The 23,844-nt window shown below is 44.2% G+C and overlaps 1 protein-coding gene across 1 annotated transcript in view; it reads right to left on the bottom strand.

The window, feature by feature from the left end:
- The window catches only part of ptprn2 (protein tyrosine phosphatase receptor type N2), a 158,882-nt gene that overhangs the window by 25,761 nt on the left and 109,277 nt on the right, over nt 1–23,844 (bottom strand). Inside the window, exons 13-14 of the mRNA XM_076291430.1 lie at nt 9,322–9,537; nt 3,771–3,995 (exon numbers count right to left, since the gene is read on the bottom strand). Of these exons, the coding sequence (XP_076147545.1) occupies nt 3,771–3,995; nt 9,322–9,537 (441 nt within the window). The remainder of the gene's footprint in view (nt 1–3,770; nt 3,996–9,321; nt 9,538–23,844) is intronic.

Below are 23,844 nucleotides of genomic sequence, written 5' to 3'. Positions count from 1 at the left end.
TCACCTTTATTGTCTTTAAATATATATTTCATGTCATGTTTCCCCCTCTGCTCAGCTCAGGAAATACATGAAAAAAAGCTAAATAATAGATAAAAGCATGTGCTACCCGTGGGTCCTTATTGATTTTCTGTGGAAACAAATCAGCACACAGAGTTCACAACAATGTCTGGATATCAAAGACAACCACATCAGAGCTCAGCCACATTTCTGTGGGGCCAGGGGAAGAGGAGCAGGAGAAAAGCTTGCTTAGAAGATTGCTTTTTTTATTTTAAAAAACGTGTTATAAAAAAACGCTGCAGAGTGCGAGAGAACTGGGAAAAATAAACCGCCTTGCTTCCCAAAATGAGCTACTTGGAAGACACTGGCATAAAGCAGTGATAGGTCTCCGTTAATCTCTGTTAAAACCTGCTTACACTTAATGAATTCTACGATCTAATAAAACACGCTTTAATTGCTCCTGCTAGGTGCTGGGCACAGCACTGCACTTCATGGAGCTTTGCTTTCACAGCCATGAGCCAGGGGTGCTCTCCATGGTCCTGAAAAACTCACAGACTCACGTTCACTACAGGCTCACCAACACAGGAGACTTGACAGCAAGTCTGTAGCTGCTGCAGAATGTCCTGCACTACAGCAGTCAGGTTTACACACCAGACTGACCTGGGAACAGCTACCACACATACTCACAAAGCCACACACACACACACACACACACACACACACACACTGCCAATCAAGACCCATGTTCAGGCAGACAGACTCAGATGGTGGGCCTTTATTCAGGCATGCTGAGCAGAAGAAAAGCCCTAGCAGGTCTATTCATAACCTCCATCTTAAGATCCCGACATAAAAGGGGGGCAGGGGGCTGATCAGAGGTCTCATTTTTCATATGGAGGATGTAGGGAGCCGCCAAGATAGGGCGGAGATGAATGACCCGCGACAGAGCGGGCCCCCCGATAACAGGCAGTATCTGAGAACAGCAGTCAGGTGACGCCCCGACTCCCTTGTGAAAAGAGCGGGAGGAAAAATCCACTCTGCTGGGATCAGACGCTGACCGGACGCGTCAAAAGACCCCGATCACATAAAGTGTGAGAACGATGGAGAATGAGCTCTATAAAAGCCTATTTGGAGTTTTCATGGGGACTTCTGTAAAGAGAGCGCTCTCAGTCTGTGAGAGTATGTCCCAGCGCCTTGCGGTGGTTTTAAACTTAGTTACACAACCTCACAAGAGAGAGGTGACACCTGCCTGAGGAAGAATATTCAGTGTGAGGGGAGATAAAGTGAGGAAGAGGAGCAGAAAAAACAACAACAACATCCTGTCCCTGAGACAAGTGTGACAAAGAATAGGATCTTCCTTTGTGCAATGAGTGGGTGGGTGTGTTAGGGCTTTAGAGACATGAGAGTGCCTGTATGTGTGTGTGTGTGTGTGTGTGTGTGAAACAGAGTGAGGTGTTCTATTTAGAAATAGATATTCATCATCTACTTTAGCACAGCAGGTGGCCCAGGGAAATCATTTGAGTGAGAGTTTGAAAGTGAGTGTGTGTGAGAGTTTAAAAGCTGGGGGAGGAAGGGTGAGAGTCATGTGTAATTCTGTCTCGCACCTTGTCCAGAGTGTAGAGACAGACAGTGATCCCCCTCCTCAGTTAAAGCATTACAGTTAAAAAAAAAAAACATACTGTCTGCTAGACACTCCATGGAACCTGTGCAGGGCCTAAACCTGAGGTACGGTAAGCCTTTTTCTCTGACATTAACAAACACAGTCAGAGCTGGGAGAGAGAGAGAGAGAGAGAGAGAGAGAGAGAGAGAGAGAGAGAAGGAACGAGTGTAAGTAGCCAGGAAACAATATTTACCATTAGAAACGCCCACACACTCCCTTCTCCCAGGAAAAAGGGCTTAACAAACAAACAAAACACGGTGCTAAAATGCATTGAGTAAACAAAAAGTGTGCGTGTTTAAGTGTGTGTTTGTGTGTTTCTGGTGGAGGATGGCAAAAAAGTGTATATAGTTTTAATAGCTTTTGTGATAGCCTTCAACAATCACAATCAGAGCCATCCATTACCTCCAAACACAAAAGCGCTAAATGAATTAAATCAATTGCATTCTCCTGTTCCACCGTTGGACGTATGATGAATTTCCCTGCTGATAATGAATACTGCACTGCCAGGCATCTATCAGTCTTCTCTCACCGGCTTGTCTCAAATGAATAAAACAAAAGTTTGCACCAAATTAAAACAATCCATTGTGTGTGAAAGAGAGAGAGAGAGAGAGAGAGAGAAAGAGGGTGGGAGGGAAAAAGGGATTTGGCCCACAAGGCATTCAAACTCCATTCAGGAGGAAAACAACAACTCCACAAGCACCAAAATGTCCGATTGGCTATTAGCGATTAGCGGTGAAATTTTCCTCCTGAGCTTTTGTGGCCTCTCAGAGTCATACGTCTGAGAGGGATGAGAGGAGACAGTAAGCATCAGACTCCGTCAGGATGAGAGAGAGACGGGGGGGAAAGAGAGAGAGAGAAAGAGAGAGAGAGAGAGAGATTGTGACAGACAGAAAGAAACAGCAGAGGGATGGATTAAGAGATAATGAGAGAAAGAGTGCAAGAAAGAGAGACAGAGAAAGAGAGAGAGAATGCCAGGTTGAATGGAACAGACTCTATAAAAGGAGCGAGATAAAGAGAGATGGAGAGATAAAAGAGAACAATGGAATGCTAGCGAGCCGGAGACAGACAGAGGGAGGAAGGGAGCCGATAACGGAAGAGGGGAAGAAAGGATGGGGGAAGAAAGGATGAAGAGGGAAGAAAGGATGAAGGGGGAAGAAAGGATGGTGGCGGCCAGGGACGAGCTCACAGGACTATCAGACAGGTAGCAGAGGAGCGGGGCTTTGGTGGGGCTGACGAGGAACCGTGTCAATCAATAGACTTTTGTTATATCTCACGTCCCACCAGCATGATACTGGGATATAGGGATGTCTGTGACTGTGTGTGTGTGTGTGTGTGTGTGTGTGTGTGTGTGTATATGTGTGTGTATATGTGTGCGTGTGTGTGTGTGTGTGTGTGTGTGTGCGTGTGTGTGCGTGTGTGTGTATGTATATGTGTGTGTGTGCGTGTGTGTGTGTGTGTGTGTGTGTGGGAGAGAGAGAGGGGGGGAGAGAGAGTGTGTCATATATTTAATCAGTTTCACATACACTATATTAAGTGCTAAAAAAGCTTTCTTGTTTTTTATTTAATATTGTTCAGCCTAATGGTGTGTGCACACATTTAACCTGCACACAGCTTATCAGAAGCGTGTCTGAGCAGTAAGTGAATAGGTGTTAAGAGGTGGGAATGGGAACAGCTGTTTCATGAGCATGACTGTCTATGCATGTGAGTGGCGAAGTGTGTGAGAGCCATGCATATTCTAGTAACACCTTTCCAGTGGACATCTCCATTTGGAGTATCCGAGTGGTGGTGTGAATATTCACCAGCATGATGGGTCCAGTTGTGCATGTGCATGTGATTGTACTTTGGTCTAAGTGTGAATAAGTTCGTTTTAGTGTAGGTGTGTGTGTGTGTTAGTGTGTGTGTGTGTGTGTGTAAAGGGAGTACATGTATATTATTCTGTATCATGTGTGTGGTGTCTATTTTGGGGTACGTGTGAATCTTTATTGGTCTCATGTCCATCATGTCAATGTTGGTGTGTGTGTGTGTGTGTGTGTTTATATTTACCAGTATCATGTGTCTGGTGGAACGCTGGAATGTGTGTCTGTGCGTGTGTGTGTGTGTGTGTGTTGGTACTCACCAGTATCATGTGTCCGGTGGAGATGTCCATGTTGGAGTGGGCGGGCTCCTCGCTCCAGGACGAGGTGCTGCTGCGGGCCGATGGACTCGGCATGGGCCCATCGCTGAACTGCGACGACACGCTGTTGATGCGCGACGTGTGCGACGTGTGCGCCAACGGCTCTGGACGCTCCCCGCGATCCGCCCGCTCAGACGTCTGCACTGCCATTCGCTGCCGACACAAGTCCTGCCCAGGGAGGAAGAGGAGGAATGACGAAGATTGGTCACTTGAACAACAGTCATTCCAGCTATACCACTGATACACATAGTAGATTGTGTATCACCTTTCCCTTCTATCATCAATCATCTCAAGAAATTGCTTTTGAAATCAGGCATCAAGACATCACCACAAATCTGTTCTATCATTTATATCTTGGATGTATGGGTGTAATGTCTGGGGGACTGATGAAGATCTGCAATAACATTACTAATCAGATTCATGCCTGATCGCACAACAATATTTAATCAAAACAACCCGGGGGGACAAAGATCATATGCATACAGTCGTATGGCTAATGCATACAATAGATCATACTTACTGGAACATGCCATTCCAAACTAGAATAGATATCGCCGTTTGGCTAACCACGGAAGACAGTTTTACCCATTTGTAATTTAGGTCTGTATTGATCAACAGCACTGCAGAATGCTTAGTGCACCATCGGAGTAGACAGATGAGTAATAGGGTTCTATGGGCAGTTTCATAACGTTATTCCAGCACTAATCTTCAGCCATCGACTACAAGTCACCTCCGACGTGGAAGAACAAACCGAGTCGTGTCCAATCCCGCCACGGCGGCCACTGAGACGCAGGTTGCAGTCACGGGCGAGTTAGCGCGCTATAATTTTCTAAAGATCCGCTCTCAAAAAAGAGGACTAGAGCAGGACGATTAGGACAAGAGGAGCGGGCTGGGAAGGGCTAAGAAACCCTGACAGCCTCTCAAAAGCTTCTGGCCTGCAGGCCAGGCAGTTGAAGTCGACTCGGCCTCTGACAGGTATGGAGTTAGCCGCAACTAATGGCAGAGAAACCAGGAGCTCCACCACAGAGAGAAACCCCCGAGTCCACTGGGCTCATTACGGTACAAGACAGCACGTCTCTACACAGCCTACTATATATATATATATAAATCTAATGTGCTTGAGCCTATGATTTGATGAAGAGCAGAGGAGATGTGGGTTTATTCCTGATGCTAGGATATCACCTTTTTATTAACTGCAGCTGCGAATACCTCTGAATCTCTTTTTTATGAAACACCAGTACACTCCTTTCCTGCTCCCCATAATGGTTCTCTCTGGGTGCGTTCAAACACAAGAGTGTGTGTGTGTATGTGAACATGTGTTTGTGTGTGTGTGTTTGTTTGTGTATGTGGGGGCGAGGGGGGTGCAGCAGTGTAGTCACAACGGCCAGCATCGCTGAGAACGATGGACTGCGGTTGCCACGGTGATGGCAGCCAGCCAACGGGCTGAGACCGTTCGCTGTGACAGCCTCCGGTGGGCCAGACAGATGCGGCACCCGAACGGCACACTCATTCCGGACTCGCAGCTGGACCAATCAGTGCACACGTCCATCAGACACCGTAGGGGGACGCAGGAAGTGGAGCCCCTGAGGCGAGAGTCACAGGGCCATAAGCAATGCCCCCTCTGTCCACCCCCCTACACACACACACACACACACACACCGACTGACGGGAAGACAGAGACCACTGCTGGCCCGTGGGCAATTACAGATGAAACATTGCTCTCCAAAGGCCACTGGAGGTCTTTCAAGGGTTTAGGAGGAGGGGGGAATAGGCTTGGGAAAACGTGATTAACTGAGGGGGTTGCAGTAAACGAATGGGTAGAATTTTAAATACATTTTTGGAGAGCATAATTCAGATCCTCTAGGGCATTGGCTGCAGTAGCACAAGGCCACCCTCAATTCTTCTCTTTTTTGTCAGGCATCCTGATGTGCACATATTTAAAGCTATGCTCAAACCCCTTGTTTTCATATCCCCCACTGACAGTTTGCTGTTCAGGTGAGAGGAATACAAACATTTTTCTGTGAATATTCCTGCATAATGGTACTTACTGTTGCAACAGCACAGACATAGGTTATGTTATATTATACAGGTATGAATTGAAATAAAAGAGACCATTTACAATATTTATTCCTTAAAGTATAATCTCTAATTGAAAAATCAATAAAATACATTTATATTCCTGCATAAACTGGCTATACATCAATAATATGAAACTGCTTAGGAACATATTTTTATGGCAAATAAATTCAGGAATAATCTTCTAAGAGATGAAAGATTAAAGGGATTCTTCGTAGTGTAAATAAAAGAATATATATTCTGCTTTAAAGAGGGCAAAGATTTATAGCCAGCTAAAAGAACACATCTCAACGGTGACAAAGACAGCTAGTGTGTTCATTATGTGTGCAAAAATGTCCTTTGCACAGAACATGTGTACCTCCATAATGTCTAATTTTGGGTAAAAAAAATCACGATAAAATCATCTCAATCATTAAAGACGGGAAAATGGGCCAACAAAACGAAGCTGGGGACCATATTATCCGGGCTAATTTCTGTGTCTTTATTAAAAAAAAAAAATTAAAAAAAACATTTGCTGGGTGTGAAAAGAGCTCTGTCTTTGCCTCAGCCTTCCCCTTTCCCTAAAATGACTCGATTCTGTTCCCATCATGCTGCCTCACAGCGCCATTACAGATTCTTAGCCCAGGCTCTGTCTGTCTACCCTGCCAGTTATTTACTTCAAATGGACAGTTTAAAAAAGCGAGAAAAGAAAATGGGGACCAAAGGAGAACGAAAAGAGAGAGAGAGTAAACGCCAGAGAGACAGAGAGCAAGATAGCGAGAGAGAGAGAGAGAGAGAGAGAGAGAGAAATAAAGGCAGCTCTCATTGTCTGAAGACAGCGATCATATCTTTGAAACCCCCTTGATAGTGTCTGCTTTATCGGAGCTGGAGATTTGGCCATTATATTGGAGGGGTGGGGGGGGGGGGGGGATCAGCGTGTGATGCGGCCTGACGTGGAGGGTGATTTCGATACGTGATTAAGAGACGGGATCCAGGAGAAAACGGGCCACGGTGTGCCTGAGATCTCACCGCAGACTCCCAACGCAGACTCCCAGATCGCTCTGATCACGATGAGGAGAGGAGAAAGGATGCTGGGCGACTGACAAGCAAGAGCGTGACAGGAAAGCACGTTTAAATATCTGCCAAAGCGATCTTCATATTGCATCATGTATTTGTTCAAAAAAAATATATAGATAATATATATATATATATATATAGCTTGAAAAAATATCACATTCAGTAAAAACAGATCAATCACATTAAAAATGATGCAGTTGATTTACATATGAGACATGTATGGCCACATAGTCAATAGTAAACATGTCATTATCATTCACTGAAAATGAACAGATGCAAATAAAATCTCTAACACACACACACACATGCAGTCACAGAAACACACACACACACACACACACACACACACACACACACACACACAATGATTCCTTCATAACATGGCCTTGCCGTGACTCTCTCTTCTCATACTCTACTCATATGAGTTTTAAAAAGCAATAAGGCACCCTTGTAGTACAACCCCTGTCCAGAAGGAAATGTACTGCAGCAGTAAAAGCATTTGGAACAGAAAGGGGGCGCACCATAGGGCACCATAGGGCTGACAGGTGGGGGTCAGAGAGGCGCGGGGTGGGGGAGGGCCAGGGGTGGGAGAGCTGGTGTGACTCGCTAATGCTACACCCACCCCGCTAACCCTCCCACCCCCCTCCAACCTCAGCACACACCATGAGAGGGGAGGGAGGTGGGGGGTGGCAGCCCAGGCGGAGAGCGCCGAGCACAGGCAAACTCTCCTGGCCTCCTCCCCTCACATTAATATTCGCCTGCTAATGGGGAGGATGACAGCTCGCTGTGCAGGTTGGGCAGCCATGTTTATATGCACAGCAGCACGAACACACACACACACACACACATACACACACACACAGCACACATGCACACACACACACAGACACACACACACACACATATACACACACACAGCACACATGCACACACACACATACACTCACACACATACACACACACACATACACACACACACACACACACACACATACACACACAGAAGGTACAGATACACAAGCTCAAACATGCTCACTTCCTCCATCACAAATAAAACACTCTCACAGCCTTTTCCATTACCCCCCCCCCCCCCTTGGTGTGTGTGGTCATCTGTTCTGAATGCAGGAGGGCAAAAGCTGTGGGCTAATTGCATGTAGCCATGTGGAGCCTCCCAGCCTCTACTCACCACTTGCACAGACCCAGCAGCTTAGGGGAAATCCCAGGCAACCAGTGGGACGTGGCAAACCACCGCGCGCTTTCGGCCTGGCGCTCTTTTCACCGACACGGCTTCGTGCAGGTGCCTGTCTCTCCCGACGCTTGCCACAGTGCCAACAGTTGCCAAAGCCTGAGCTCTGAAAATCCCATCCGTTTTTCTTTTAAAAACAAATCAATGTCTCATAATTGCAAACTGGAAATTAATATATGACAATGAGGCCACCGGCCCCTGTCAAGACCCCCCTCTACGCACGTACACACAAACACACACGCCTCCATCATATCGATACAACTCGACTCTTTTCTTTTCGCGTGCAATAACTCTGCCGATATTCATGGGCAGGGCCGCGGCACAGCCGGAGACGTGATTAAATATTGAAAATGGGAAAGTGACGTGCGGATTTGAACCCCTGCGCTCCGCTTATATTGAGCACAGCTGAGCCCAACAAAATAAAATCAATACGGCTTCACCACCCCCCCACCACCACCACCACCACCACCACCACCACCCCACTGCCCTCCTCAACCACCTACACCACCACCGGCAGCTGCAGCGGCAGCACTGGCGCCGCGGAAAAAGGTCAGACAACAAACTCATTTCCCTGCTAAAAAGGCCCTCCTTTTCAGCCCGCATTCATATTCAGTGCTGCTGGCACACAGGGACATCTGGCCTCGACTGTCCGTCTGTCCGGTGGGGGGGGGGGGGGGGGTGTGTGTGTGTGTGTGGAGGGGACGACAATGGGGACGCGAGTGAGTGGCGTCAGCGCCCGCCAATGCCCAGAGAGGACTGGGGAGTGGCCTGAGAGTGCTTTTAAATTGGCCCTGGATTTGTGTAGCTGCAAGCAGGTGAAGACTAAAGGATGAGAGGCTGCACTACGCTTAATGGCCTTCACCTTGAGTGCGAGCACTACGCCGTGAGGCTGCCTTTTCAAACAAGACTTCAAAAAAACAACACCCTCCACCCACCCCGTCGTATTCTTCTCTGCGCAGGACTTAATATATCAACGGCAAATAAAAGACAAAATACGTCAACCACGAACAATCCCAGCAAATCCCGACAGCACGAGCGCGTACCATCGCATCGGTGGGAGGTCTGGAATCTGTGAGTCTGTGACATGATTGGTGAAGGGAGAGTGATAGCTCTTACCTGATAGGCTGCCGTGGCATCGGCGCTGGTGTCAGTCCCCAGGCTGGCGAGCTTCTCCTTCAGCTTGAGGTGGGAGTGGTGACGCAGGCAGTACAGCGCCCCCGACACCCCCAGCACCATGACAATAAACACCATGGACACCACGGTCAAAACCAGAAAGTTGCTGGACTCCACATGGCTGTGTTTCACGATAGGGATCTGGTTCAGCTTGCTCCTCTGTGAAAAGAAGAGAGAGGAAATATAGTTTAATCATGGAGCCTGCATTTAAAACAGCAACTCACGGGCCAAAAATAAAAACGAAATATCTTGACAGATATCAAGTCTTCGTGACAATGAAAGGCAAATCTCCATGACAATGAATGCAAATGTAGACAGATAATGCATTATTGCGACTTATCAAGTTTTTATGGCAATATTTCTTCTAGAGCATCAGTGCATCTTTTAAGGCCTGGGGTAGTAATCCAAAGGGATTGCTATGAATACACTTTACACTGTTAATCGAGATTTCTGCCTGGATATAACACCCAATTCTTTTCACTTCAAGCACTACAAGCACTGCCACCATTTTCCAAAGAAATGTTCAAAAGCAACAGCAAATAGAGAAGAGGTCACATAGACTGGGATAGAAAGTGACTAAGTATGCAAGTACTGTAAGAGTGTAAGAGAGAAAAGCACAAATGTTCTGGAGTATAAAACAAAGGTGCAATGTGACTGCATTTCCCCCATGATGATGACCCTAAAGGCTAGAACCCCCTCATCTCTCACCAGTAGCTCAGGCAGCCAAGTCATCTTGTTCTCATGCTAAATTTATGTGGGTGTATTCACCCTAGCCAGGTTCCACTTTCCTGGTCTTGTTGTCCAGTGGAGTGCAGACACCCACCCACACACACCACACAGTCACACACACACACACACACATGCACTCGCACAGTGTGGCTGAGCCTGTGAAGTTGAGGCTCGTTCTTGTCTTGGCAGGTTTAAGCATGCCACAATCGGGCAATTAGGGTCGGTCTTCACTGTAAAAGCTTGTCGCTAATTAGCCTCCTAGCCCTGGGTTTGGGCAGAACTCCATCCATGGCTCGGACCTCTCGGTTAATGGCGCTAGTGGGGGGGGAGGGGGAGGGTAGGCGGATAGGGCTTTGGTGCATTGAAGGGTGTGTATGGACATGGAGGGGTGGGAGGGGGAGTTGAGGGGGAGTTGAGGGGGCTTTCTGATGGGCCCAGCCCAGAAACATCCCACAGAACTGGGGTTGTCAGGCTTGTTAACCCCCCGGGAGGTGGGGTGACAGCCAGGGCTAAGCTGGATGAGAATTGGAAAGGCATTGTTTCCACACGCCTGTGAGGCTGAATAGCCAGGGCCTTCGGAGTGTGGGTCAGACCTGAAGGCCCCCCCCCCCCCCCCAGAAAAAAAAAAAACAGCTTCTGCTATTATTCTACACTATTAAAACTCCCTGAAAGACTGGAGGGGGGACTCTATGGGCTCAGCAAGGGACCGGCTATACATCTCACTGCAGTGGAAGCTCCACTTCAGCAAAGCAAAAAAGAAAGAAGAAAAAAAAAACACCTTCTGTGGGTGCTGGGATTTTTTAAAGTTAAATAAAAAACGAAGAAATTTGTGGGAGGAAAAAAAGAGAAAAACGCATGAGAACAGGAATGCATAATGCAGAGAGCATCAAATAGTCATCAAAGCTGTTTGAGGCTCAAGGACAACCATCAAGCCATGTGGGAAAAAAGGGCCTGACTATATCTCTTCGGGTTAGAAGACCTTCCCATTCTTAACTTCCAATTAGCATTTTATCCTCTACATGTCAAAGTATAAGGGAATATGTATTATTCCTTATATATGATAAACCTAGCTACATAATTCCTAAAGGTTGCCATGCTATTATTACACATTATTATACAATGTATTGCTACTTACAAGGAGCTTTCTTAATCAAAAATAAAGAAAATTATATTTTAATTCTATCGACTCTCAAACGTTATTTTCTATATATGCTGCTGCTGAACTCTTCCTGTCATATTTTCCCCCTTCAGAGAAAAAAAAAAAATATCTTTCATATGACTTGCTCAATTGTATTTCGGTTTCCATGGAGTAAGGCCCTTTTTCTCTCTTTGCCATTTCTGTGCTTTTGTGTGGCAGGAACGTTTTTTTTTTGTGCACATCAAACGCAGAGAGAAGCAGAGGGAGCAGACTGGAGGGTGTCCTCAGTGTGGCTATAGGCTTAGGGATAACCCCCACCCCCCCCCCCACACACACCACCCTCTCTCCCTCCTTCCTTGCCTGCCTCCACAAGCTTAGTGCTCTCAATCGAATTACATGAAAAGATCTCCGACATGAAAAGATGGCCATGAAAAGAAAATTGTGCTGGGCTAAATAATGTCCACAATTAATTATGACTAAATAGAATAAATGCATTGGGCTCGTTAATAAGGTTTGGGGAGAGAGGCACAGCTACAGAGAGGAAAGAAATAAAGGCAGTGAGTGATAAAAAATAATAATGAAATACCAAAAAAAAAAAAAAAATCATCAAACACCCCTATTTTTTTTATGTGAACATGGAAGACGGCACAAGCTGCTCCAACACAAATACACAGGAAAAATAGAGGAGCGCAGTAGTTACAAAGGTCAGTGAATGTCCATGTAAATTATGGCCTGTTATTAAACTCCTCTAACTACATTACTGGCTGGACTAAAGAAAGAGTGGAAGGAAGGGAAACAGGAACAAGTGTAGTAAAAAAGTCAAAACGATAAAAGAGAATACGCAGCATAGTCCTCATTCCCCAGGACATAACTGATATAATTTAGACATGTGGGCTAAACTGTGCGGCTACACTTAATAGCATTAATGCTTAGGTTAGGTAAGAAATATAGGACTATGTGAGAGTTGTTTGTTACGGCTGTGGCAGGCCATTAAATGCAATCATGAATTCATAAATTACACACCAAATAATTTATTGTAATATTACTATTGATGGTACAGTTAGTTTCATTTAGCCCCGTGAAGGCATGGGTCATTCACAGAGCAATAAATTATTTATTTGAAACAGCTGGACAACGGCTCAGAGTTTCTTGGTGTGCCTGCATATAGGATCTTTTGTGGGAAACTGTAGATCTTTGTGGAAGATCTGTGATCATATATAAACTCCGTACACATCTCACAATATGACGTGTCCTTTTCAACTGTCTCATGAAAAGATGGGGGAGAAACTCACAGCCAATAAGCTTTGTCTACTGGAACTACGTGTGTGAGTGTACCTCTGGTTTTGTGTGTGTGTGTATGTGTGTGTGTGTGTGTGTATGTGTATGAGGGAGATAGAGAGAAAGAGAGAAAGAGAGAGTCTCCATTATGCCAGGAGTTTTTTTGTTCATCTGTCGGGAATAAAATTGGACTTGCAAATTTTCCAATTCATGTGAGCAAACGTAGCCAGAGACAGGCAGCATGAATACACGGCTCATATTAAAAGCTCCAAGGCGCTGTCTCAGATTAATCTACACAGCAAAATGAGAAAACCAAAATAAACAAATATTATTGCAAAGATGCTGGTAATCTAATATCCAGTTAGATATCAAATTAGAGCACCTGGCTTAACTAACAGGCTAATTGGTACATTCTTATATAATGTAGATTTAAAAATGCAGGTGCTAATTTCACATTTAACATGGTGTTTTAGCTGTAAAAACATATTTAAAAAAATATATAAAATTATATTGATTAGCTTGAAATACCTTAAAACAGCAACACAAAAAATACAAAAAATGAAGTACAAAAAAACTAGCTCTGCTCTAACTTTAGGTCAAGCAGTGTGCTGCGTTCACAGCACAAAGGCACATTGAGACAGGTCTGATGTGTATATACATTTAAGGATACTTCTTTCAAAAATAATGTTTGATTACAAAAATACACAAACTGACTTATCCAATACATTTGATTTCTTCAAATTGGACAGCATGTTATACTGCACACACAGACAACATAATGAGCTTTTTTTTTTAAGCCAGCAAGAGCTCATTTCTTCAAAGCAGCTGTCTGGTTCTAGATGATCACTTCACTTTAACTAAGGTCAGGACTCCTTGATACTGGGCATTGTCTCTAGCAAGTAATATGCTGAGAGGTATGGACGAGGACGAGGACGAGGACGAGGAGAAGTTTTCTACCTCTATTCTTTCCGTCTATCTTTCCCTATTCTCTCCTTCTCTCTTTCCCTCCTTCTCACTCCCTTTTTTCCACCACCCCGTGAAAGGGAGTGAGGGATTAGGAATCGAGCAGGAGACAAAGGGCAGATGGATTTCGGAGGCTCTGGCTTATTCAAATGATGGAGGAAAGGTCAGGCTAAGAGGGCGAGAGGGGAGAGAGGGAGAGCGATGGTCGCCCTTTCGCTCGCTCACTCTCTCTCTCACCCTCTCTCCACACACAATGATCTCTGTCCAAAGCCCTAAGCATCACAATGCCTTCCACGGACAGCCCACACCCACTCCATTCAAACTCTTTCAGGAGATTTTTTTTTTTTTTTTAAGTAAATAAATAACCTTATGAAAACACACAAACACATTACTTAATCATACACTAATGCCTATAGGCTACTTCCAAAATCAAGAAAATGTCATACTACATTAAAAAGATGATGCCCTGGTCACTAAGACAATATTCGATTTTGTTGTCCAGATGACCTCTGATTCAAACATGGTTGATAGTTTATGGAGTTGGCCTGGCTGGATCTTACATGAATCACAGCTGTAAAACCATAAGGATAAGTTAATGAATGAAATTTGCTTTGCAATAACATATTTTAGCTGTCAATTTCCTTTTCAAATTAAAATGACAAAAACAGATAAAATACAGAAGAGAACCCCTGATGTTTTCACGCATGTTTAAGTTGAATGCGGTCTTGGCCATAATTATGTTTAAAAGTATTATGGATGGTACTACTGTTATTTGTAGATTCAGTGGTATTTTACATGTTGCATATGAATGATGGTCTCAAGCAACTTCCTTTAATATGACTGGATGGAAATAAAATCTAACAATCTGCTTCGCAGTGGTCTGAAAATTGCTTGAGGTAAACTGAAATGGCAACCGCCAAACACTTTCTGAATACACCTACACATTATATAAAATAACATTGGTTTGTTATTGGTGTTGTGTATGTAAGATATTAAAAATTGGGCTACACTGTATTGATTAGATATGAATACATGACTGTTGGCTTACCAATACGGACTAGAATACAGAAAAAAGGCGCATAGACATTTTGGTGACATTTTAAAAATGTGCGCATTTTAGTCGTTTGTGTTTAAACATAGCCTAAGCATGTTATAATCACCTTGTTCGGTGGTGTTTAGTTTAGCATTAAACCGTTCAAATAATAATATGCGGGTTTAAATAAATATATCTTGCTGCTAACCTAGCTGATCCATGGTAGCCTTCGGGGTAAAGTAACGGCAATCGATCGGTAAACTTCTATTATCCGGAGGACAGACCGGAGCATCAGTCCTCTGAATCGCGTGGAGTGAGTGCGACGGATAATTTGAGTCGCAATATGACGTACAGCATGAGGCATCATGAGTTCTCTTTAACCATTACGAATGTTCAAAGATACCCGTGCAAAATCGTGATCCTATAAATATTACGCATTTGTTAAATAGACGACGCTAAATGTTCGCCGGCATCCATCAATAGTCTAGGTAAGATTCTGCTGCGGTTAAAGTGTAGCCCTACAATACGTTGTAGTGCCGCACCGTAACACAATACGTGATCTGTATGCTGTAAACAGGATATGTATGCATATCGTCTACATACATGTAAAACTAAATGCGTTCATGTTTGCAGATTCTCTTCAAAATGCATTCAATTAGGATAACTGCTCCAGACAACGCTCCATAGAGAGCTGTAGAGTACTATCACATCTTTACATTTACAGGGATGCTCGCTTGAGTTTGGCTGCACCACAAATCATGCTCTGAAACCGTAAAGCAAACTGATATTCAGAGTTTCTCATTGCGCTTCTGAAAATATGTTCGTAAGAAGTGCATAGGGATAGTTACCTAAATCCATATTGAGGAACCAAAGCGCGGAGATCGTCGTGGAGATAGTAGGTTCCTATTCCAGAGCTGCGCGTTTGGTTACTGTAACCACCCGTTAGCAGCAGTGCGCCCGGCAGCAACTCGCTTTGGACTACAGTCTCCTCTTGGTCCCGCTGCTTAAAAGTTAACAACCTCCAATCCGCCTCCCACGTAACGAAAGACCGCAGTTGCCTTGCCATACTTTCGCAGTGGAGGGAAAACGGCAAATGAGAACGAGGCAGAGAGTATGAGCGCTAAAGGGAATAAACAAAGCTGAGAGAGAGAGAGAGAGAGGGGAAAAAAAATCGAATGGAATGCCCGCCAGATTTTCCAAACCTTGTAAGAAGCTGCAGAGGGCTACCGAGTCCTTTGAGCGTTCATGTGCCAATGAATGAAAAGACAGAGAGCAGTGTGGTTTTTTTGAAAGCACAAAGTAGCGGAGCAGAGCCCCTCTTTATATTCAGGCGCGCTAGAGTCCCTGTCTTCAGCACATGTCACATCCACTGGTTGCTATAGCGATACCTCCACATGTTGCCGACAGCGACGGCTCAGGGAGAGATGGCTGCTAATAAGCGTGTGGGGTAGAGGACCTGTATGAATGGACATCGGGTTTGTCACTCATTTGTAACGCTACTTGGGGGTTTATGTGTTCCCGGTGAATTGCTTTTGCTCTCTCTCTCGCTCTCAATATTTTTGAGGAAGGGGTTTAGGGATTGGGGCTACTAAGTTTCAGATTCAGGAGTTGAGGTGATAATTGAAATACTCATAATATAATCACAATCTTAAAATTCAAGAGAGGCACCTAATTTAAAATATTTCTTTAATTAAAAAAAAAAATCTCAAGGTCTTAACTATGGATGATCTTACTCCAAACATTTATACTGGACATTAGATGAGGTGTGATTAATTTTAATGCTCATGTGTCATGAGATTTCAGTAAAATACTGTTGTCTAGCTGTTTGGGTAACCACGGTTTAGTGAAAACTGTTCCGCATCATAAACGGTTCTCCTGCCATGTAAAAGACTGCTTCTACATGCACGCTGTGACGCTGAGAAACAGACTGAGGGGAGTTTTTTTTTGACGAAAAATCTTTATTAACCCAACGACTTCTGATTGTGTGGAGTGGAACAGCTGCAGCGAACGGGAAGGATTAGCAGCAGAAAAGACAGAAAGGGGGGGGGGGGGGGGTCGTCAGATTCAAGTGTGTGTGGATTTTCTACTTGGTGCATGTGTGTTATAATATCTGTGTGTGTAGACAGAATAACTAAGTATTTGTGCCTGTGTGTCTCTCTGTGTGTGTTATAATGTGTGTGTGTGTGTGTGTGTGTGTGTGTGTTATAATGTGTGTGTGTGTGTGTAGACAGAATAACTATGCATTTGTGCCTGTGTGTCTCTCTGTGTGTGTTTTGTACAGATTTTTGTATTTGTATGTGTCAGTGTTTGTCTGGATGCTTGCATAGTTTGTGCATCCACCTGTATTTGTACACTTGCATGCATGAGTGTGTATGCATGTGCATCCATATGCGCGTATGCATGTGTGTGTGTGTGTGTGTGTGTGTGTGTGTGTGTGTGTGTGTGTGTGTGTGTGTGTGTGTGTTTGCGTAAGTGTGTATTCAGGAGGCATTGATGTTGGAGGGGTGTCCTGTCAGATGCAGATGACGAGTCTGGGGAGGGGTCTTCAGTTTATCTCTCCTTTCAGGCTCCCTCTCCTGACCCCCCACCCCCCACCCCAACCACCCCCACCCCATTGTCCTTGTGCGAGACAGCTGGAACTGGCAGCTCTTTGCAGAGCACAAAACCTGCATCAAGTACCCAGCACTGAGGGGATCACACACACACACACACACACACACACACACACACACACACGCACACACACACACACTCACACACACTCACTCACTCACTCATTTACTCACACACACACACTCACACTCACACACACACACACACACACACACACAAATGCATGCGCACACTCACACCTGCAGCAGCTGCACCCAACAGTCAAGACCTCACTGTACATTTGGCGCATTTCGAGCATTTCAGGAAATTATCTTTAAACAGCCTACATCATATCACTACAGATTTAGAATAAATCCTATTTTTTTAATAGAGGGAAATTCATATAAAGAGACGAAACCTTGAGGGAGCATATTGAGTTTTACTGCTTTAGGTCTTGTGAGGCTAATATTATTACATAAATATCTTATGCAGTATTATGTATTCACAAAACATTATATTTACTTGAGGATGTTATTCTGTCTGTCTGAGTAACATTTTCCTTTGGACGATAATCTGTAAAGCCTGCGTAAATCCTTTTTGTGAAATGTCAGCGGAGAATTCTATTAAAAAATACAGATAGGAATGGGAAAGGGAGGAAAATTCACCAGGGGGCTCAGTTAGGTGAGTGTGATCTGGAGTCTATGATTTCAATGACAGATCCCTAAAAACACAAGGAGAGCACCCCCCCTTCCCTCTGTGTTTGTGTGTGTGTGTGTGTGTGTGTGTGTGTGTGTGTGTGTGTGTGTGTGTGTGTGTTTACATGAGCGTGTATATTGGAGGGGGGGGCATCAGAAAAGAGAGGTCTCTTCTCCTGTCCTCATGTGGTTCATGGAATTCAGTCCAAAGGACACATCACACACTGGACACGACATTTCACCTCTCCTGTCACCCTACACACACATAAGTACCCTACACATCCCTCACCTGTCACCCTACACACACATAAGTACCCTACACATCCCTCACCAGACAGCCACAGAACCTTGGACTGACTCCTGCACACTTTGTGAAACATGAAAAATTAGAAAGGGGGAGAGGGGTGAACTTTGTAGGTTGCTTAAGTACATTCCTGTGTCACTATTTTAGATTGCTATTCTGAGCAGTCTGCCACAAGGCCTTGCCTGGAATAATCTTGCAGGAAAGCATTGACTTATCTCACTGAAGGATGCTCGCACTGACCACCAAAGTATGGCAGAGTGATAACATGCCAGAACACTCTTTCACACTGTTCCTGTTGGATTCGATGTCGGGTGTCAATTTGTGTATGTGTGTGTGTGTGTGTGTGTGTGTGTGCAGGTGGTGTTTATGTAAGAGGTCTAAAGGAAAAGAGAGAGCAAAACTGGGCAGAATACTGATACTGAATACTGAATAAATATGAGAAACCTGACTATGGATATAATTGGTTGTGCCATATTCTATCTGTTGAAAAATAACCAAATGTTTCATTATTGCCATGTGCATTTGAGCAAGAGTGTATTTCTTAGATTTACCGTTCATACTATGCATATCCACAATAAATGAATAATTGTGATTGTGTGATTGTTTCTTGAATGACTAATGTTTATAGGTTTCTGTTTGAGTCTCTCTCTCCCTCTGTGTGTGTGTGTGTGTGTGTGTGTGTGTGTAATAAGTTTCTACAATGTACATAAAATGAGTTGCACACAGACTTGTGAGATGAATGACATTTGTGTGCTTTTCTGGGCGTATATGTCAGAGCATTGATTGCATGATAAATAACTAATAACTATAATGTTCTCAGCCATAAGTGTATGTGTATTTGCATGTTGGTTTGCGGGCAGTGCAAGTGTGCTTGTTTGATGAATGACTGTGTGTGTATGTGTGTTGAAACCAGTGTGTATTTGTTGAGTATATCTTTTGTGATGAATGAATGTGTGTGCATATTGGCAACGAGTGCCACTATAAGTGAGAGAAAGTGAGAGGGGAGCCAAGTTCACATAAGGCAAAAGATGTGTGTGTGTGTGTGTGTCTGCATGTGAGTCTGTGTGTGCGTGTGTGTAAGTGTCTGAGTGAGAATGAGAGAGAACGATAGAGGGAGAGAGGGAGTCTGCATGGGGCCAAACCTCCAGCTCTTGTAATATATTTGAGCAAACAGCAGATAAGGCGGAGGAGCATAAGGCAGGGTGATGGAGGCTGCTGTTTCTGCCCGGCCAAAGTCAGGTCCCCATAAAAACACAGCATAATGAGATCAGATTACCCTAATGCCCGGCACACGGCTCACCCCCACCCCCCCCCCCTTACTCCTCTACTCCCTTCATCTCTCTTTACCCCTCCTCCTGTCTTTCCTTCTCTCCCCATTCCATCTCTCTCTCTCTACCCCTCCCTCCCTCCTCCCTTCCTTCCTCTCCCCCCTCCCTCTCCTCCTCACACGTCACATTGACAAATTATGGCTATAGATAAACAGATAAATGAATGTGTATACATGTGTGCAGTGACGAACCTCAGCAACCGCAACCCCCCCCCCCCTCCCATGAAATCAACCCAATATATTATTAATGAATCCCCAACACCCCCCCCCACACACACACACACACACACACACACACACACACATTCACACACACAAACCGCTGTGAGAGATGTGGTTAATGTGGCTTCATTTGTAAAGGAGGTAGAGTGTCGGGAAAAGGGGTAAAAAGCAGGGAGGCAAGTTTGTGTGATGCTGACAAATGTGGGCCAGCAGCAGAAAGGCAGGAGGCAGCAGACGAGCCCGACGAGTATTGGGCTACCCGACATCACGCAGGGAGAGAATTATGATCAAACTCTGACTGTGCATTTTTCTTCCTTCACTCTCTTTTACTTTGCTTCATTTTTCTTTTTCTTTTTTTTTTTTTGGGGGGGGGGGGGGGGTACAAGAAGGAAAGCAAGGGGAGAAGAAAAAAAACGAAGGAAACATTTACTCCGATTAGAGCCCCTGATGTTTCCCCAAGGCTGGTGGGTTAATTTCACAGTTTCTGGAGTATTGCTTACAGAAATTCTTTCCATCCACTGATATATTACTTGGCATTCTTTTTTCTGATGAATGCAATGTAAATTGATGGTGGCTATTTTTTCTCCTTGGATGAGAAGATTGGAGAAAGGGAGGGAAAAAAAATGTCCTAAAAATTGATAATCCAAGAGAAAGAGAATAGAGGGATGTTAATTGGTTAAAGCTAACATTTGGGCTGTGGTGTTGTCTCATACTCTTGCGGGGCTTAAAAACAGGATAATTTGGGAGAAATGTGTGTCGACCATGTCGCCATAGTCTTTTCTCCGGATTAGCTTGTTAAAATAAGCCTCCCTTTTTATGTGCGGATGTGAGGCCTGTGCCAGCCAATCAAAGCCTAGAACATGTCACTGATCAAGGTAAATGCTATGCCTGTCACCTCGCTTCTTTATGCCAGGAAGCATCCCCCACACACGCACACACACACGCACGCACGCACACACACGCACACACACACACATACACGCACGCACGCACGCACGCACACACACACGCACACACACACACACAGAAACACTTAATGCACTGCTATGTTTGTCTCTATCAAAACAACTGGCACACACACACACGCACGCACGCACACACACACACACACACACACACACACACACACACACACACACACACACACACACACACTTAATGCACTGCTATGTTTGTCTCTATCAAAACAACTGGCACACACACACACACGCACACACACACGCACACTTAATGCACTGCTATGTTTGTCTCTATCAAAACAACTGGCACACACACACACGCACACACACACACTTAATGCACTGCTATGTTTGTCTCTATCAAAACAACTGGCACACACACACACACACACACACGCACACACACACGCACACTTAATGCACTGCTATGTTTGTCTCTATCAAAACAACTGGCACACACACACACACACAGACTTAATGCACTGCTATGTTTGTCTCTATCAAAACAACTGGCACATACACACATACAGAAACACACAAATGGGCTTGCCAATGACACAGTTTGCTCAGAATAAAAAATGAAAGTATTCTGAAATCTTAAATGACAGAGAGAGAGGGAGAGAAACAGGATTGAAGCATTGGGGAAACACTCATTTGTAATCAAAATGCACACTTGGACTCAGGCTGCAGTGAAACCTGCAGTATTGCATCAGCTAGCACACATGGTTGGATTCGTTTTTTGATGCTCAGACTGAAATTCCAGTATATTCAAATAGAGGGGGCATACTATGAAGAGCAAATGTGCATATACATCTCTTATTTTCATATTATACAGTTGCTTCAAAGTGTGATACTGTATCTTTAACATCTACCTTCAAGGAGTTTTTTTTTTTTTCCAGCGAGGACATTCTTTAATGTGTGGTTATGATAAGAGTTCAATGTTTGACAACAGCTTGGCTGACTTGTGTAAGGGCTGCCTTGCACTTCCAAACACAGAGGTCAAGAGAAATGAGTCATCAGGCAATTACTGTACATGCAAGCTCATCTTTGTCTTTATCTTGTGAGGAAAGAGCTGACGGTGGGTTATCGCCCAGGTTGGGATGTTCCTGAACTTTCTTTCTCACTCTTATATTTTCCCCTCCTTTTCTCTCCTTCTCTCTTTCTCTCTCTCTCTCACACACACACACACACACACACACACACACACACACAATTAATGATCTCCCTAGGAGGCAATATCAATACTTTTGATAGACTGCCTTCATATTTGAAGAGCAATGGATTTCATTATAGTTATTAAACTCAGGGGAGACATCTCCCACAAGTTAACTTTCCTTTGACTCAGTCCATACTGCTTTCTCTCTCTCTCTCCTCCCTTTGTTTTGCCGGAACTCTCCGAGGGGATTAAAAGGAACATACTCTGACATTTATATTTAATGCGGGGCTAGGCGCGAATAAAGTAAAACAAAAATGAAATAGCTTACAAAGGCCTGTTTAAGAATGAGGGGGGGATTACGACAGGCAACTGGGACTGTGCGTAGACCCAAGTACAGTTTGACACATTTGATCCTGTTTTTCAGATGACGAGAGAGAGAGAGAGCCACATGACTTTTAAAAATGTAAATGTCCAAATTTGCATGAAATAAATGTGAATCCAAGGCCAAAAACAGACAAGTAATGAAGGAACAGGTAGACAGACAGACTCGAGCGAGAGAGTGAGTGAGAGAGACAGAGAGAGAGAGATTGAGAGAGACAGAGAGACTGGGAGAGAGAGAGAGAGAGAGAGAGAGAGAGACAAAACCTCTTTGAAGAAGCTTTACCAGATGGTTACAATAAATTATGTATCGTCAGAGTTCAAAGATTTTTTGGGGTGGTGGTGGTGGTGAGGGGGTGTTCTAACAGTGTCTGTGTTGAGACGCAGTCCTCTGACAGTGCTGAGGGGATAGACAGACAGTCACACAAAAAAATGAAACGAAAGCATGGAATGTTCTCTGAGTAGCACTCAGAACAGAACACCATATCGGGTGCAACACACACACACACACACACACACACACCTGGCTCCATTCTCTTTGAGCACATGTTTTAGCTTTGGACTGTTATTTACATGTACTGATTTCATGGCAACCCTCCTACCCCTTGACTCCCACCTACACACACATCCCACACAGCCACCCACTCTCTGCCACAGCCATTACTTTCTACACAGAAAACCACAGCATTTTGATTTCTATTGTTTTCTACACAGCACTACCAGGGCAGGCAGGCCATAGTGGGAGATTTAATTAGCAAGGAAAGAGTTGGGGCTCTAAGTGCCTGAGATGGGAAACATGTGATACAGCTCTCTATGGCAGCACACCATGATAAAAAAGCTACTAGAAAAGTGTTGTCTGTGTTTATATTCTTCAGAAATACATGACTAAGAGAGCCATTTACTTTGATAAGACCTTGACATTATATATTACTATATTACTACATTGGAACTTTGTTGGCTTTTCTAAACTGGATATTATAAAAACCTGAACAAACACTAATATGTTTCCTCAGTTTCGCCCGCCAACTCTCTCTCTCTCTCTCTTTCTCTCTCTCCTCTTTCTGTCGTCTTTTTCAAATGGCAACCGTATTTCTGGCTTGCGGTTCAAAAACTTCACAGATCTGCTCGAAGTGATTACTCAAAGTAGCACTTGAAAACGGGCAATTAGAGTTGAGTCAATAGTGATCAGCGGATGTGTTTGCATTGTTATAGCATGTCAGTCGGAGTCAAGGCGCTCCAGCATTCAGAAATGAATAGACTTACATTACAGGCCTGATGACAATTTCCCTCAGAGACGGGGATGAACAGTGTAATTTTAATTGTAATATTATAACAGTTTGAGATCAAATTGAAACGTAAATTTGATGGAAATACAATTTCGCCGCAAATCCCTCTTAATAAATGACAGGGAGGAAGAGAGAAGACAAAGAGAGAGGGAACATGACAGGGAAAAAAGGAGGACAAATGATCAGAGTGTGCTATTCTAAACTTTTTATGTGCTTTGCATTAGAGCTCAGTGCCAATACTGAATCTTCCATTAAAAGGCTGGCCGTCAAGAACAAAACCATTACCAAAAACTCCATACAAACAAGACAAATGAACAGTGCCAACCCTGTTTCCACACAGACTGGCACTAGCACTGCCTGCAGACTTCTGTATGTTTGCTGTGCTTCGGTATATAGACATGAAATT

This window comes from Alosa pseudoharengus, unplaced genomic scaffold, assembly GCF_046254945.1.
Source record: "Alosa pseudoharengus isolate Yale_2024_CS ecotype anadromous, Long Island Sound unplaced genomic scaffold, YU_APseudo_1.1 YU_APseudo_1.1_scf_18, whole genome shotgun sequence".
Classification (NCBI taxonomy): Eukaryota; Metazoa; Chordata; class Actinopteri; order Clupeiformes; family Clupeidae; genus Alosa; species Alosa pseudoharengus.
The sequence above is the reverse complement of the archived record's forward strand: the minus strand, read 5'-3'. Positions and strand labels throughout refer to the sequence as shown.